The sequence below is a fragment of the Amphibalanus amphitrite genome, unplaced genomic scaffold, assembly GCF_019059575.1.
Source record: "Amphibalanus amphitrite isolate SeventyFive unplaced genomic scaffold, NRLGWU_Aamphi_draft 000219F_arrow, whole genome shotgun sequence".
Lineage (NCBI taxonomy): Eukaryota > Metazoa > Arthropoda > Thecostraca > Balanomorpha > Balanidae > Amphibalanus > Amphibalanus amphitrite.
Window position 1 is genome coordinate 93,660 of NW_024881714.1, and position 14,476 is coordinate 108,135.

A 14,476-nucleotide genomic window follows, 5' to 3' on the forward strand; every position below is an offset into this window, starting at 1 on the left:
GATGAGAGGATCACGATGATGCCCTTAGTTTGTTCCTATCTTGACTAATTCGAAAGTTATTCGAGAAAAACTCTCTCCATATTTAGCGCCGCCATTTTGACTTTTTCGACCCCTGTGACGTCATCTTTGACCTGACCTGAAAATGACCTTAGTAAAAATTGTAGATCTTGACCGTGCGTATCCGATGCCGTTTACCGCTTGTCGCTATCTTGCTTCGTTCTCGAGATCTCAGGGGGGGCGGTCATCCGCCCCCCCCCCCCCCCCGTCGGTACTAAGTTGGCGCAGACCCCCGTCGGTGCGCGGGTTAAGCATTTTTTGGTCAGTGTCTTCTGTGGTGCCCCTGCTAGACCTCTGGTGCCCTTGACAGGGGTGTGGTGCTCCTGGAAGGACTGCAGTGCCCTTGGGCCCTGACAAGCCTGAGGTGCCCCTGACAGGCCCGTGGCGCCCTTGCTAGGCCCGTGGCGCCCCTGGCAGGCCTGTTTTGTCCCTGGCGAACTTATGTTGCACCTGGGCCCTAACAGGACTGTGGTGCCCCTGACAAGCCTGAAGTGCCCCGACAGGCCCGTGGTGCTCCTGACATACCCAAGGCGCCCCTGTGAGGCCAGTAGTGCCCTTGGCAGGCCTCTGGTGCCCCTGGCAGACCTTTGGTGTTCTTTCTAGGCCGATGGTGCTGCTGAAAGGCCTGTGGTACCCCTGACAAGCGGGGTGTCCCTGACAGGCCCGTGGTGCCCCTGACAGGCCCGTGGTGCCCATGCTAGACCTGTGGTGCCCCTGTCAGGCCTGTGGTTCCCCTGATAGGCCGGTGGTGCCTTTGGCAGACCTGTGGTGCCCTCGGGCCCCAAGGGGTGTCAGACATGACCCATGTGAACCCCCTCCCCTTCGATCCGCCACTGCATTTGTTACTGGAACCAAAGCTCTTTAGGGGAAGATTGGGCTGGAGATTGTCCTTAATTTCTTTGGTTTTCTGGTCAAATTTGAAGGGGACCCTGCATTTAGACGTTCCTTCACGGCACTACACCGAAGGGATCCTCTGCTGATCTCGGAGGACCCCCTTCCCAGATGAAGGCAGCCACTACTCTCAGAGAGTCAACATCGTCTCTGAGGACCCATGACTGGACTGAATTCTGAGAGGCCCTCATGTGGGCCTTAGGAGGTTTTGTACTAATAAGACCGCTTGGGATCCGAGCTTTTCAATCATCCAGAATATCTAGCTCTGTTCAATGCAACATAGAGAGACCAAACCCAAGTAACCATCTGTCTTGCTCCTATTAGACCCCATAAGAGACGGGAAGACACTTGTCCCCTGGGTATATTTGATTCCTTCGTTGCAATCGGATATTCCCTCTCCCCTTGCACGGTGACGGTTCTCTATTTAAAAAACTATCAGATGCATTTCTCACTTCATTCCAGCAGGACACAAGCTATACCTTACCTCGCAACCTATTGGTAGTGGTACCGAAACGATGACAATGACACAACAATAAAATGCAACATCGTATCAAAATATATAGACTTTCGTCAAACAACACACGCTCGCCATAAAATTCTTTCAAGTTTCATTAGATCCTGGACCCTGGCAAAATTAATAATAAAATGCATTACACAACCCATTCATGTTTTCCCGTTGGTTTCGTGTGCCACCCCGTCGCTCTGCCTTCGGCTCCCATTTGTCGCGCTCTGTCCGTTCACAATCGCAGAGACACCAGAACCATTACTACCAGCGCCACCTAGTGAATTGTACTTCTCCACCACCCGAGAGATGGCAGCACTGGGCGCGGTCGCGCGCGGCGACGGCCGGGGTGGGGCGCCGCACGAGCCGCTCAGCTCTCCACACGAGCCTTTCGCGAACTCTACCCTGTCGAGAACGTCAATCGAGTCGTCGCGTCGGAAGTCGAGCGACTCTGAGTTGACGCAGTAGCGGTTCCCGGTGGGTTTCGGTCCGTCCTTGAACAGGTGACCCAGGTGGGCGCCGCAGCGGGCGCAGCTGACCTCCGTGCGCTCCATGCCCGGGTTGGCCACCAGCAGCAGGATGTTACCGCCCACTGACGGCAGAACAGAGGCGAGAATTCAGTACACGCCGTCACTGTTATCCACTAAACAGAGGCAAGGTCAGAACCCCCCCATCCACGCATCAGGTAGGAACAGCAGGTGTGTTGCTATTATATTATATTATTGCTATTAAATATATGTTAGCAACAAGACATGGGCAAGCTAGGGCGTGACACGCTTAACACTTACAAAACAGAAAACTAAAGCATAAGCAGCACAAGTTTTGTCAACAGAATACCTAAAATGCATTCGTAATTCGACTAAGACCAAATACCTACATATTCCTCGCACAAAAGAAAAGCCCATAAAATATCTTATTATAATCTAACCGGACTCCTCCCTCCCAAGTGCGATCACATTGGAACAAACTAGCCCACTACCAGACCCTTCACCCACCATGTGAGAGATCGGCTTTGAGCGTCACCCGGCGGGGGTCGATGACGTCATAGAAGCTGGGCCATCCGGAGCCGGAGTCATATTTAGTAGCCGAGGAGAACAGGTCCTGTCGACACACGATGCATCGATAGATGCCCGGCTCGCGGTGCTTGTTGAATCGACCCGAGAACGCCCTGGAGATACAGAGAGGTCAGAGGGGTCAAAACAGAATGAAGACTATATAAAAGTCATGGAGACACATAGGCTAGACAAGGGGCTTCATGTCGAGCACAGGTCAGATCGATGGTTATAAGGTTAATGCTGATTCGACTATAATGGCTTAACCTTTGGTTGAACAATGCTTGAGAGGCGAAGTCTGGACGTAAGTGAGGTCGCATAAGTACGTAAGGTCGCAAAAAAATGACAGGTCAGAACCGCCAAGGAAAATGCCATAGCCTGGTTTCAAGTGAAAAAAAAATCAGTATCCGCCGATTCTGCTCCCTAAAACACAGTGACAGATGCCACATGTCATGATCTCTCCGCTCCAGTAGCAGCAGTTCAATAATATTTATTCACAGACGGTTGTATTGTCCGATCCGATCCCAGCAACAGACCCTACGTCCTCTTTAGAACTCGACTGGTATGTGCAATGTGTATCATCTGACTCTGGCAATCTCCGGTTGTTTACATTGATCTCCGGAGGTATGCCCGGAATTCGGGGATTTGCTGAGCGGCTTCACAGAGTCTGCCAGACGCTCGGGCAGTCTGGGAGCAGTCAGCTGAGGTCTGAGAGACGGGATGTTGTGTTCCCACGGCCCTTCAAGCACGGCAAAGGAAGGGTGCCACCTTTTGGACACAACGCAGTTTTTACAAGATTAGCCTCACATGAACCTAAAAACCGGCTTCGCTTACCTATGCTCGAGACGGTCAGCATTGAATCCGCACGTGAAGTTATCATTTGCGAGTTTTGCTGCCAGCATTCGGGCAGGCAAAAATCTTCAGCACTATTTCCTCGTCGTGTTAAGGGTATTTTATAAAACATGAAATCAGCAAAGGTATGTATAAAAGTTATACTTTTGAAGCATGTTTTATCATTTTGAAAGGGTATATTTTTTCTTTATGGTATACACTTAAGTTTTAAAATTTTAATTGGGAAGTTTTTCTAGCAAGTTGCATGAAGGGTGAAGGGTTCCATAGATCTCTTAAGCATTGTAAAGGAAAAACCTTTACTCGACTTATTTGATGTTCTTTTGACGGCCAAATATGGCCAACAGTTACCTACTTGGTTACCTACAACTTAGTTCAAATCATGTTATCTTCTTCCTTTTTATTTGTTCATCTTTTTGTCTCAGTTGCGCCATCAATGCAAATGGCAGAATGATATGTTGCCATGACAACAGGATATGCCAGCCGTCCTAGCTGCCACATCAAACGACCTTGAGTTGTAGTGGTGATATAAACAACGATCTTTTTTTTTGGCCAATGTATTAAATGCAATGTTTCGGTTTTTTGTATATTGTGGACGCGCTAACCACGTCTAAAAATTCAAATAAGTAAAATAGATTCATAGAACAAAAATTTCGGAAGGTGGCACCCTTCCTTTAAGTACTATGGTCAGGTCAGGTCAGCTCAGCTCATTTGTCTGATGTCTCTGGTCTGTAGCTTCGCCCTTCGGTCTCACGGTCAGGTCATAGGATTTATGTGTGAAGTTTCCGCAGAAAGAAATTAGCATGGTGGGAAATGCGCACTTCAGTGCTTATCACCATATGACAAGATGTCCTAATGTGGTTTACAACATGTAATGCAATTATCGTCTATCATACCATCATCTTACATTTTAGCTCTGCAGATGTTTCTACCTCTACGATGGCCTGACACATACTATCGTAGGGACCATGTATGTAACCACGCCATGCATGTAGGGGAAGCGGGGGTAGCACCGCCATGTGGGAAACACCGCCATCCTCTCTATCGGCAAAACTCTGAATTGTAAATAACACCCGTCATTTCGGTGTCCGAACGGAAACGGGACGCCGCGTGAGGTAGGTTTCGCTAAGATTTATTTGATTTTGAGATCGCAATTGCCCATTTTGTGAATTTCAAACCATCGTTGTAATCATTTGGCATGTTTGAGCAGCAAGTAAGTGGTCATTTCAAGTCAAAATGCCTTGATTTTTACGTTAAATTTAAGGGCATGAAGTGCTCTTTGTTGAGAAAGGAATTACAGAAGAATCGCGTCCCGGCTTGTTTTGCTGTCGGGGCGTGGTCGGTCCATGACTGTGAGTGGGGTAACACCGCCATGCTCGGCGGTGCTACCCCAAGGGGTGGCAAAATGGATAAAGCCGCAATGATGATTCACTCAGCTCGGAGAAGAGCTTTAGTTAGGCCGCAAACGTCGTCTGTTTTTTAACCTCACGTTTGACTTCACTGGATGTTTCGAAATAAACGTGAATTTGTCATGCTTTGTATGCATATTGTCCGCAACAAACAGTCTGATCTGTGACAAACTAACAGCCAACTCTTTTGTGTCTTATATGAGTTTGAGTTACTATTTCAGACAGCAGTAAAGCTTCCAAGGGTGGCTGTCACCGTAAGGCCGATCTGTGGATAACATCGCCATCAGTGGCGGTGCTACCCGCACATTTTTTGGAGGACGAAAAATGCAGGACTTGTTTTCGACGTCTGTAAAGTAGCGAAATTTTATAATGGAGCGCTGAAAACTATGCCAACATGTAGGAAAACATTCCTACTTTCACATGAATGCAAAAGAGCTTCGTTTTTACTACGCATATCAGCTCGGTGAGCAGAAATGCTTAACCCGCGCGGGGCTGGGGGGGGGTAAATTTTACCCCCCCTCGCGAATTTTTGCGATATCTCAAAAACGGCGGCGCGCAGCGCCGCCAAACTTTCAGTACCTTTTCTTACATCAATTTGACACGTTCCCTGAAAATTTGAGCGAAATCCGTCGGAAAATTTTTGAGAAATTGACGTTTTAGTGACGTCATGTTCGCCATTTTCGCCTCAAAAACGGCAAAAGTTCAAACGCCGCTAACATCTTCATTTTTAAAGGAATCAAGACGTAACAAAAAAGGTTATACGTAATTTTACTTTGTCTATCAAATGGCTATCTCGGTTTTTTGAAAATTTTGGATTTTGGCCTAAATTTTTTCAAAAAACTGATTTTTTTGGGAAAATCATTATAAAATCCAAAATTTTGAGTCTATCGAAAAAACCGGAATATATGTCAGAGAAGTGGTCTATGTGCACCCACATACCAAATTTTAGAAGAATCGGTTCAAAAATGTGGGAGTTATTCAAAATTTTATGACGTCACGACACACAAAATTTTCGAAAAATGACTTTTTTGGAAGTTCTAGACCTCGTACGGAAACAAAAATAGCACCATTCGATTCGCCGTGAAAAACTGCATCAGATAGACACCTTTTTAGGCCTTAACAACCAACTTCAAAATTTGACCTCACTTGACCTGACCTTGACCTGACCTCGACCTGAAATTCATCCAGAGGTGGTCCATATCACTTATTGAGTGAGCCTATTGAATTCTATGAGTAAAATGACCCATAAAACATGTGTCGCACATGCCCTTTTCTATATTTTGTTTTTTGGTGACCTGACCTGACCTGACCTGACCTTGACCTTGACCTCTGAATGATATTGTATGCAACGAATATTGTATTGGTAGCCTAAGAACACGTTTTGGGCGATCAGTCTCAGTCCATGACTCCATTCTTCGGCAACTACGGTGCAAGGCCGATACTGTAGAAACTTGCAATTTGTACCCTTGACCTGACCTTGACCTTGACCTCAAACTTTAAATTAAGTACATGTTTTTAGTAGTTCGTGATGAGAGCTTTCGATTGGCGTTTGAATTTTCCAAATCGGACCATTAGTTCGGGAGATAACAGGGGGGGTAAAATTTACCCCCCCCCCAGCCCCGCGCGTTCGGCTGGAGACCCCAGCCCCGCGCGGGTTAAGGTGGCGGTGCTCCCCCGCTTCCCCTATGTCGTACGACCATGCATGTATCGTACGACCATGTATGTATGTAGGTATGTAACGGACCATGGGGATTTAGAGAATCGTTCGTTCCAAAACACGTCATTTACAATTACGATATGAGCCATTGGTGCTGAGGGTAATAATTCGAATATTGGTATGCCATTATTTCATAATTTAGTGCACCGGCTTGCATCATCAGTCTCCTATTGGCCAGACAACATACATTTTATTTCAAATTCGAAGCTTTAGTTTTACGACGCTTCCGTTTCCAAAATCTTCACATTGGCCTTGCGATAGACGGTTCATGTGCATTGAGGAGGCTCCTGAATGAAATTGCACGCGGCAGAGGAAGAGACATCATGTCACCGCATGACACGGCGGCCTGCTTGCACGAACATCACATTTCATGGCACGCGACGCCATGCGGGAGCGTGTGGTGTGTGTTGCGTAATTTGCGGCTCCTTTTGTCACGCTTAAGGGCGCGGCAGGTGATACGATTTTCACAGACTGGTCGGAGAGAGCGAGCGACAGGGAAGGGTCAGAGTGAACCATACCTATGCAACATGATTGATGAATAATCAGTGACAAATGACGTTTAAAGAGGGATTCACGGCGATAAAGTATGATTGCTTAAGTACTCATTTCGAGGTTTATTCTTTTAGTTAGTTATTAAATTATAAGTATTAATAATAAAACTATTTAACCATGAACTTTGCACGGAAGTAAGCAAACTATGATTTATGAAGGAATATTTATGCAAGATCCCGGCCTTCAAATTGTATTCTCAGTTCAGTGCATTTCGTTTGGTATAACGTTTCCAACGTGCACTATCGGCTCTGACCGTAATTCTCCCACACCTATCTGGAATGACCGCATTCCTTATCCTATACGCTACACCATGTGTAAGCACAGCCGCCTAGTAAAGGTCAAAGCCGTACGATCTTGTGCACCGCTGTGATGTGTTATCCTCGCCGTATGATATCTCCGAACCTCGAGCTAATACCCTCGTTCCTAAAAGACACACCTCACGGTGTCGGACAGATCAGACGGGCACACCCACCGGGTGAAGTTGGGCTGAGAAAGTGAGGAGATAAATGTAACGACCTGGCGTGACGGAACTATGGCCTGATGTGACAGAAATGCTGATGTAACGTCACTTAACCCGACGTGACGGAGCATTGGCCTGATGTGACGAGGCATGAAGTGAACGAATATGCGGCCTGATGTGACGGCACCAAGCCCGGATCTCTGATCTCTGGTGTACCGCGGACAAGGACCTGTGTGATGCCTTATGTGTTCACTGTTCGCTTCAGTCTCGCCCTTACGTAATCAAACCCATTGTCGGCACAACATCTCTGCAGCAGACAAAGCAACATGACCACCCGGCCCGGTTGCGGACGATCGAACACCATCAGACACCTGTGAGCACTGAGCCGAGCCCCTCAGAACGGAGGAGTGACGCGCCTCTCACCTAATCCGGTCACAGAGTCAGATATCCTGTACACTGGAAGGCACCTAAGAGATAGACCGCAGGGTCACCCCATGTCCGATGAAGCGACAAACGCTGGACGAAAGACATCTGAACATTTTCAACATCACCGAACACAATGTAGATCATTTGCACGCATGGATGGCCACAAGAGATACATGGCGTTATCACACCTCCGTGATATCAGCACATCATCTTACAAGGTAAGTATGGGAGATGCACCATTTGCTAACGAAGTTATTATCATAATCGGCTTTGCCTGATGCCCATTCTGTGTAACCTTGACGTGTTCCGAAATCTTACGTCTGAACCGGGGATCGGATTTGAATGTAACGTATATTTTTGTCTGTGGGAAGGAAAGAGAGGCAGAACGTTCCAAGCTGGAAAGTGGCATGTAGGTCTTTGTTGGATAACAACTATAGGGAAATGCCGTGAACTCATGAATATATTCAAGCCTCGAAAGTTTATTCCGAAACCCACGACTAAACATGGTCAGTAGATGTAAATGCTTGGCATGTAAAATGTAGATATATCAAGTGCAACTTGAACCAACAAACGCGTCAAACGGTCGACATGGCTCGAACGAGCCCGTGACCAGACCCCTCTCATCCTGCAGCCATCGAGTCCGGGTGTTTGAATCTGAAGTCATCTGAAGCCGAGACACCAGTGCAGTGTCGAAAGCCATTATACCTTCTCGGGATAAGCAGCCGCGAAGGCCACGGCACTTGTATACTTTAAGGGTCAATTCCTCAGAAACGGAGGAAGCCCATGAGAAGTTTGTGACAGGTAACATTTGATAAGTTCGCACATAAGCCATACGAGACTCTACGAACCAACTAGGAACATTGAAACATATGTTAAGTTGCAATGAAGGTAAGCGGAATATGATCGTGTGTTCTTATAGCCCTCGGGTTATATCTAAGTACTGATAATTAGTGTTAGCGAAAAAAACTTTAGTCTATTCTAATGATGGAAAGAGTGGCATCAGGACAGTTCTGTCTTATTATATTTCCTTAATTGAGTCGTGGGATTGGGGAAGCAAGTGGCCAGTCATCATCTTTGATGTTGCTTATTTCGCGTAACGATAGCGAATGCTGCATCAAAACCTCAAAGCGACTCTCGTGTCATGTATCTCACAAAGCTTAAGAAGTTCCCGAGACCTCCATCCAAGAGTAAGGCATTATCGCCGTCTCGCCACTCACCGTTCGGTGGCCTTGTCCTGTGTGATGTGGTGCTGCAAAGGGGTGAGTCGCTTCTTCAGAGTGGCCGGATCGAAGCAGACGGTGCCGATCGCTGGAGAGGAGTCCTTTGACCTCAGACGATCGGCCGCCGACCTCGCCCCAGACGCTGCCGCGGAGCCGCTCATCCTGAGGAAGGGACATCAAATCGAATCGCATCAATTGGATATCATCGACACACATTGGTGTTGTATGTGTAATGTCAACGAGAAGCAAAACACCGCATTTTCACCGAGAAGACACAAAAACTTATGCGGCTAAAGCGAACATTTCAAGAGCCAAGACTGAAGACAGCAAAATTCCCCCTTATCAATCAACTCTCTTGAGCACCGATTTATCACACTAAGATGCGGCTAGAAGTATGCAAGACACAGCTTTGTAAATACCGGTTGCACGGGTTCTACGGTTATAAAGTTACAGGGGACTGAACAGTTCACAAAATACCATCTGGCGATTGCGAAACATTCTACCAGAAACACACATATTCAGCAGAGACGTTCGTCTGCGTATGATATACAAATTGACAGTCGCGAAGGCCACGGCACTTGTATACTTTAAGGGTCAGTTCCTCAGAAACGGAGGAAGCCCATGAGAAGTTTGTGACAGGTAACATTTGATAAGATCGCACATAAGGCTATACGAGACTCTAGGAACCAACTAGTAACATTGAAACATATGTTAAGTTGCAATGAAGGCAAGCGGAATATGATCGTGTGTTCTTATAGCCCTGGGGTTATATATAAGTACTGATAATTAGTGTTAGCGAAAAAAAAACTTTAGTTTTGATAAAGCAGAGAGATGTGAGATCATCACGAAGCATTGAAACATCCATAACGGTGCGATGCCGTTAATTATGAACTCATAACCGCGATGCAACATTTAAGCGCCGGCCGATATCATGTCAAGATTACGTTGACATAATCACTCCAACAGAATAAAATTGATCAAGCCGTAAAAAATGATTACGTTTAACCCTCGCCGGCCGAGGGGGGGGCGGGTGCCGCCCCCCCCCCCCCATAGGGTTTTTTCGCGATAGCTCCGAACACGCTGGCGATAGAGAGCTGAAACTTGGCATACCTGACCTTTGATCCAAGCCGCATCTTTTGACACCAACCGCATTTTTGGGTCAGGTCAGGTCACTGACCTATGACGTCATAAGTGAACCTCTGCACGGTCTTCAGATGTCGCAACTTCGCAACGCCCTCACTGCCAGAGGAGATGTCACAGGGAAATGAAACTTGCAGGATCTAGTATCCATTATGCACTGGCGGATCCAGGGGGGGGCCACCGGGGCCATGGCCCCCCCAAAAGCCTGAAAGGGGGGGCCAACATATCTTTTGGCCCCCCCCAAAACGCTTGAAGAAAAATTAATGTGAGATGGTTGCGTAGTAGATACCTACTAGAATCAGCAGCGTGATTCAATAGCGTAGAGAAAGTCAGGGGTGCGGGAACTACTTTCAGACTGGGGGGGGGGCACACCATAATAGAGATCAACCTAGGGTCCCCCCAAATCTAGTTTCTCACCGGTTTTAGGCCACTTATTTTTCATCTCTTGGCTTTTTCAACAAAAAAAGAAAACATTTGCAAAAAGGGCGGTATTCCGTCTGAAAGTTGTGGTGGCACCGCCCCCCACTGGTGGATTCAGGGAGGGGGCCACCGGGGCCATGGCCCCCCAAAAGCCTGAAAGGGGGGCCAACATATCTTTTGGCCCCCCTCCCAAAACGCTTGAAGAAAAATTAATGTGAGAAGGTTGCGTAGTAGATACCTAAAAGTTAGAATCACCGGCGTGATTCAATAGCGTAGAGAAACTCAGGGGTGCGGGAACTACTTTCAGACTGGGGGGGGGGGCACACCATAATAGAGATCAACCTAGGGTCTCCCCAAATATAGTTTTCTCACCGGTGGTTTTAGGCCACTTATTTTTCATCCCTTGGCTTTTTTCAACAAAAAAAGAAAACATTTGCAAAAAATGGGGTATTCCGTCTGAAAGTTGTGGGGGCACCGCCCCCACGGCCCCATAGTTGGGGGGTGGGCAAGCTGTCCCCACTGCCCCGGTTCCCGTGCCTATGGAGAAACCACCGGGTTTACTAGCTTCCTTCATAAAGTGTCGTCATGTCTTGTCGTCACCCGAGAAGGTCTTATTGCATACATATCGATTGAACTGTCAAGTTAACAAACTTGCTCTGGCAGCCTGACCTGACATGACCCGGCAATTTTTCATTCACGGAATATGCGCAATAATTTTTTTAGGAACACTCACTGAGTTGGCGTTGAAAAGCTTGTTTTGTTTGGTAATTGTACAAGAAGCATATCAGGGACCTTTTTGTCCCTTCCCGTGAAACGGTAAAAGACTTATTTCGGTCAGAGCTCAGGCCAATCTCTAAGGGGTCAGTCGGGTCACTTATATCTTAAAAGGGTCCTTACGGCATCCAAGGACCAATTCCGGCTTTTGAGTGCACCACATCAGCATTTGATGCTGCGACAGATGGTGAAATATGAATATATGTTACAGGCCGTATGAAAATTGTCCGTTTGCAAACCGCCTGGCCCAGTCAGGGCATATGAAACAGCCTGAAAACACCGGCCGTTTGCAAACCATGACCTGAAATATCAGACCGTTTGAAAACGGCTTAGTTAGTTTCGGCCTAGCGGATCCAGGGGGGCCACGGGGTCATGCCCCCAAGCCTGAAAGGGGGCAACATGTATTTTGGCCCCCAAAAAAACTCAAGAAATATGAATGTGAGAAAGTAGCGTAGTAGGTAGAAACTACCGTATCATTAAAAATATGTGAGCTTGAGTGTTGGTCTCGTCTTCACCCAAGAAGTTCTTATTGCATACTTTACCTCTCGATCGACGCGTGAAGTTATCGTGTAAGTTATCATGAATCCGATCGCGACGAAACTTTAGCACCCTCATGTTGACAAAGTCTGAAAATTTCATGACCCTGACCCAAGTGACCTTTGACCTGTGGCCTATTTCTCGAGACTATCTGTGCGTTCGGAGAGCATGGAATATTCACCGTCCCCTGGAATATTCCCCGTGCCGCGTTCGGAGGCGTTATCTCTCTGAACGGCCAATCTCCGGGAATGTTCCGCGCGCATGGAGTATTCCACGGATTCCACGTGGAATGTGCCTCTCCGAACGCACCATATGTTTGGCCATGTTTGAGGCCATGTTTGGCCGGAATCGCGATTCCGCGTATGTCGGCTCACATTATCCGCTCGTTTACAGTCTTTTCGTGGTTTAAAACGCTCAAACATGTGAAATGATGTTGGTCCCAACCATTGTGGTAGGTGTCAATGTCACCTTAGGGTCAAGTCAGGTCATTGACCTTTGATGACCTCGGTGCACTTTTCCGAGTTTAACATGTTTCTAGGATAGTTTCGTTTAGCTGATTTTGAATTTAGCATTTAGCAACCATTTGAACATTTACGAAGTAGTTTTGATGCCTTCGTATCATGTTACGTAGCTGCCAGTGGTAGTCGGACACCTGCTACACGGACGCCCATAAGTACTGGTTGACCTGGTTGACCTGACCTGGCCTGCCCCGACATGGCCTAAAGGCATGAAGACATCATCTATGATCCAAACTAACATGAAATTCGTGATCAGCACAAAAAAATCTATTACAGCCTTACTTTAGGAGGTTCTGACAGGCCCTGATTTTTCCGTCTTTTGGGTCTGTGACCTGACCTGGGCGGTGTTTCACGGCACGCTGCCAGCGCTGTTGGCACTTTTGGTTTCCATGGAGACATCAACTAGCCTATACCTACAACACTACCGAAGGTTGACCTTAGCTCGCGGAATGCGCTGGCAGCGGCTGGCAGCGCGACCGTGAAACACCGCCCTGGAAGGTCAACCAATGACCAAGGACCTTAAAATCGGGTATCATCGGCTTCCTCTCGTCACTGACAGGCAACACACTCGTTTTTTCCGCGAGCTCTAGCTTGATCAGGGGCCGAACGGCAGAGAGGTTCAACCGACACCTCCCAGCCCGCGAAGGCTGCGCCAAGCACCGACCCGGAGCGGTGGTCGACAAAAGCAATTTGAAGTGTTTTCAAAGTAATATTAAGGCACGGGTTGAGTGGGCTACCATTTCTCTCTCTATTTTTTTTTTTTAGTTTAAAAAAATTATCGTTTCAGGGCTGTGACGAAAAATAAGTGGCCTAAATCCGATGAGAAAACAGGATTTGGGGGTACCCTAGGTTTGGCTCCTTGCACGAGTTGGCCCCCCCCAAAACGCAAGTCTGGATCCGCCAGTGCCATTATGAGTCTCACAACTTGTATATCTCGGATTTTTCCTAAAGGTCATATGAGGTCAGGTCATTTTCGTGACCTCACCATTATAAGTCAATGGGGAAAAATTCAAACTGCTATTCTGGCACCGGGAACGATCTCCAACTATCTCAAGCACACAGAATCGTGATTTGATGCACTCCTTGCAAGGTTAGATGCGTCACTTTTGCAATGTTGACCTTCCGTGACGTCATTTATGACGTCATCAAGGTCATATTAGTTTTTCGTCAATAACTCCCGATCAAATTGAGCTAGCGAGTCGGGAAAGCCACCAATGGACTCAGGAAGACCTGCCGAATCGAATGATATGCGACATGACCTCTTTCGACCAACTTCGTGACCTGGGGGTGCTGACCTGACCTTGACCTGAGGTCAACACCCTAAGTTGACCTGACCCAAACAAAAAGTATATCACTCGACGCGCCTGAGCAAGGCTAACACGATGCTGCCAAAATCGCGGCTCTGCGGCCGTTTTTTGCGAAGTTATTCACCAAAAACTGAACCGTACCCTGGGGCACTTGACCTGACCTCAGAGGTCACCGGTTGACCTAGGACCTTAAAATCGGGTACCAATCTCTGCGTCTCGTAACGGCGCACACGCTCGTTTTTTCCGCGACGCGCTAGCTCCACCAGGGGCGAAACGGCGAGGGGGGGTCGTACCCGCCCCCCCCCCCTCGGCCGGCGCGTATGTAGAAAACCAATAGGTCCGGCGAGGGTTAAGGTTAAGTATGGAAACTGTTTTAGTTAGAGAATTCCTCCTGTCGGTGCTCAGTACCGCTGTGATATTAACATGAGTTCGATCAAAAATATAAAATTGATTTCTAATATGAAGCTGCGTCTTTTCTAGCTGAGATGCTTTGTGAGATGTGACAGCGTGGCACGTAGCGGACATCCGGCGGGATACAATAGGATCCACAGTGAACTCATAGTGGATCTCGCGTTTGAAGTCTTTTGAACTTCACACTCCTGCAGTCAGTGTGTCCCGCCTGGCAGCGAGTTTTAATCCTTCCGA

The 14,476-nt window shown here is 47.5% G+C and overlaps 1 protein-coding gene across 2 annotated transcripts in view; it reads right to left on the reverse strand.

Annotated features, from left to right (window-relative positions):
- Positions 1-1,386: 1,386 nt before the first annotated feature.
- The window catches only part of LOC122385419 (methionine-R-sulfoxide reductase B1-like), a 33,370-nt gene continuing 20,280 nt past the window's right edge, over positions 1,387-14,476 (reverse strand). For both annotated transcript variants that reach the window (XM_043373668.1, XM_043373667.1), the window contains exons 2-4: positions 9,133-9,297; positions 2,446-2,618; positions 1,387-2,042 (exon numbers count right to left, since the gene is read on the reverse strand). In XM_043373668.1, coding sequence (XP_043229603.1) covers positions 1,612-2,042; positions 2,446-2,618; positions 9,133-9,296 — 768 coding nt within the window. In that variant the 5' untranslated portion in view covers position 9,297 and the 3' untranslated portion in view covers positions 1,387-1,611. The remainder of the gene's footprint in view (positions 2,043-2,445; positions 2,619-9,132; positions 9,298-14,476) is intronic.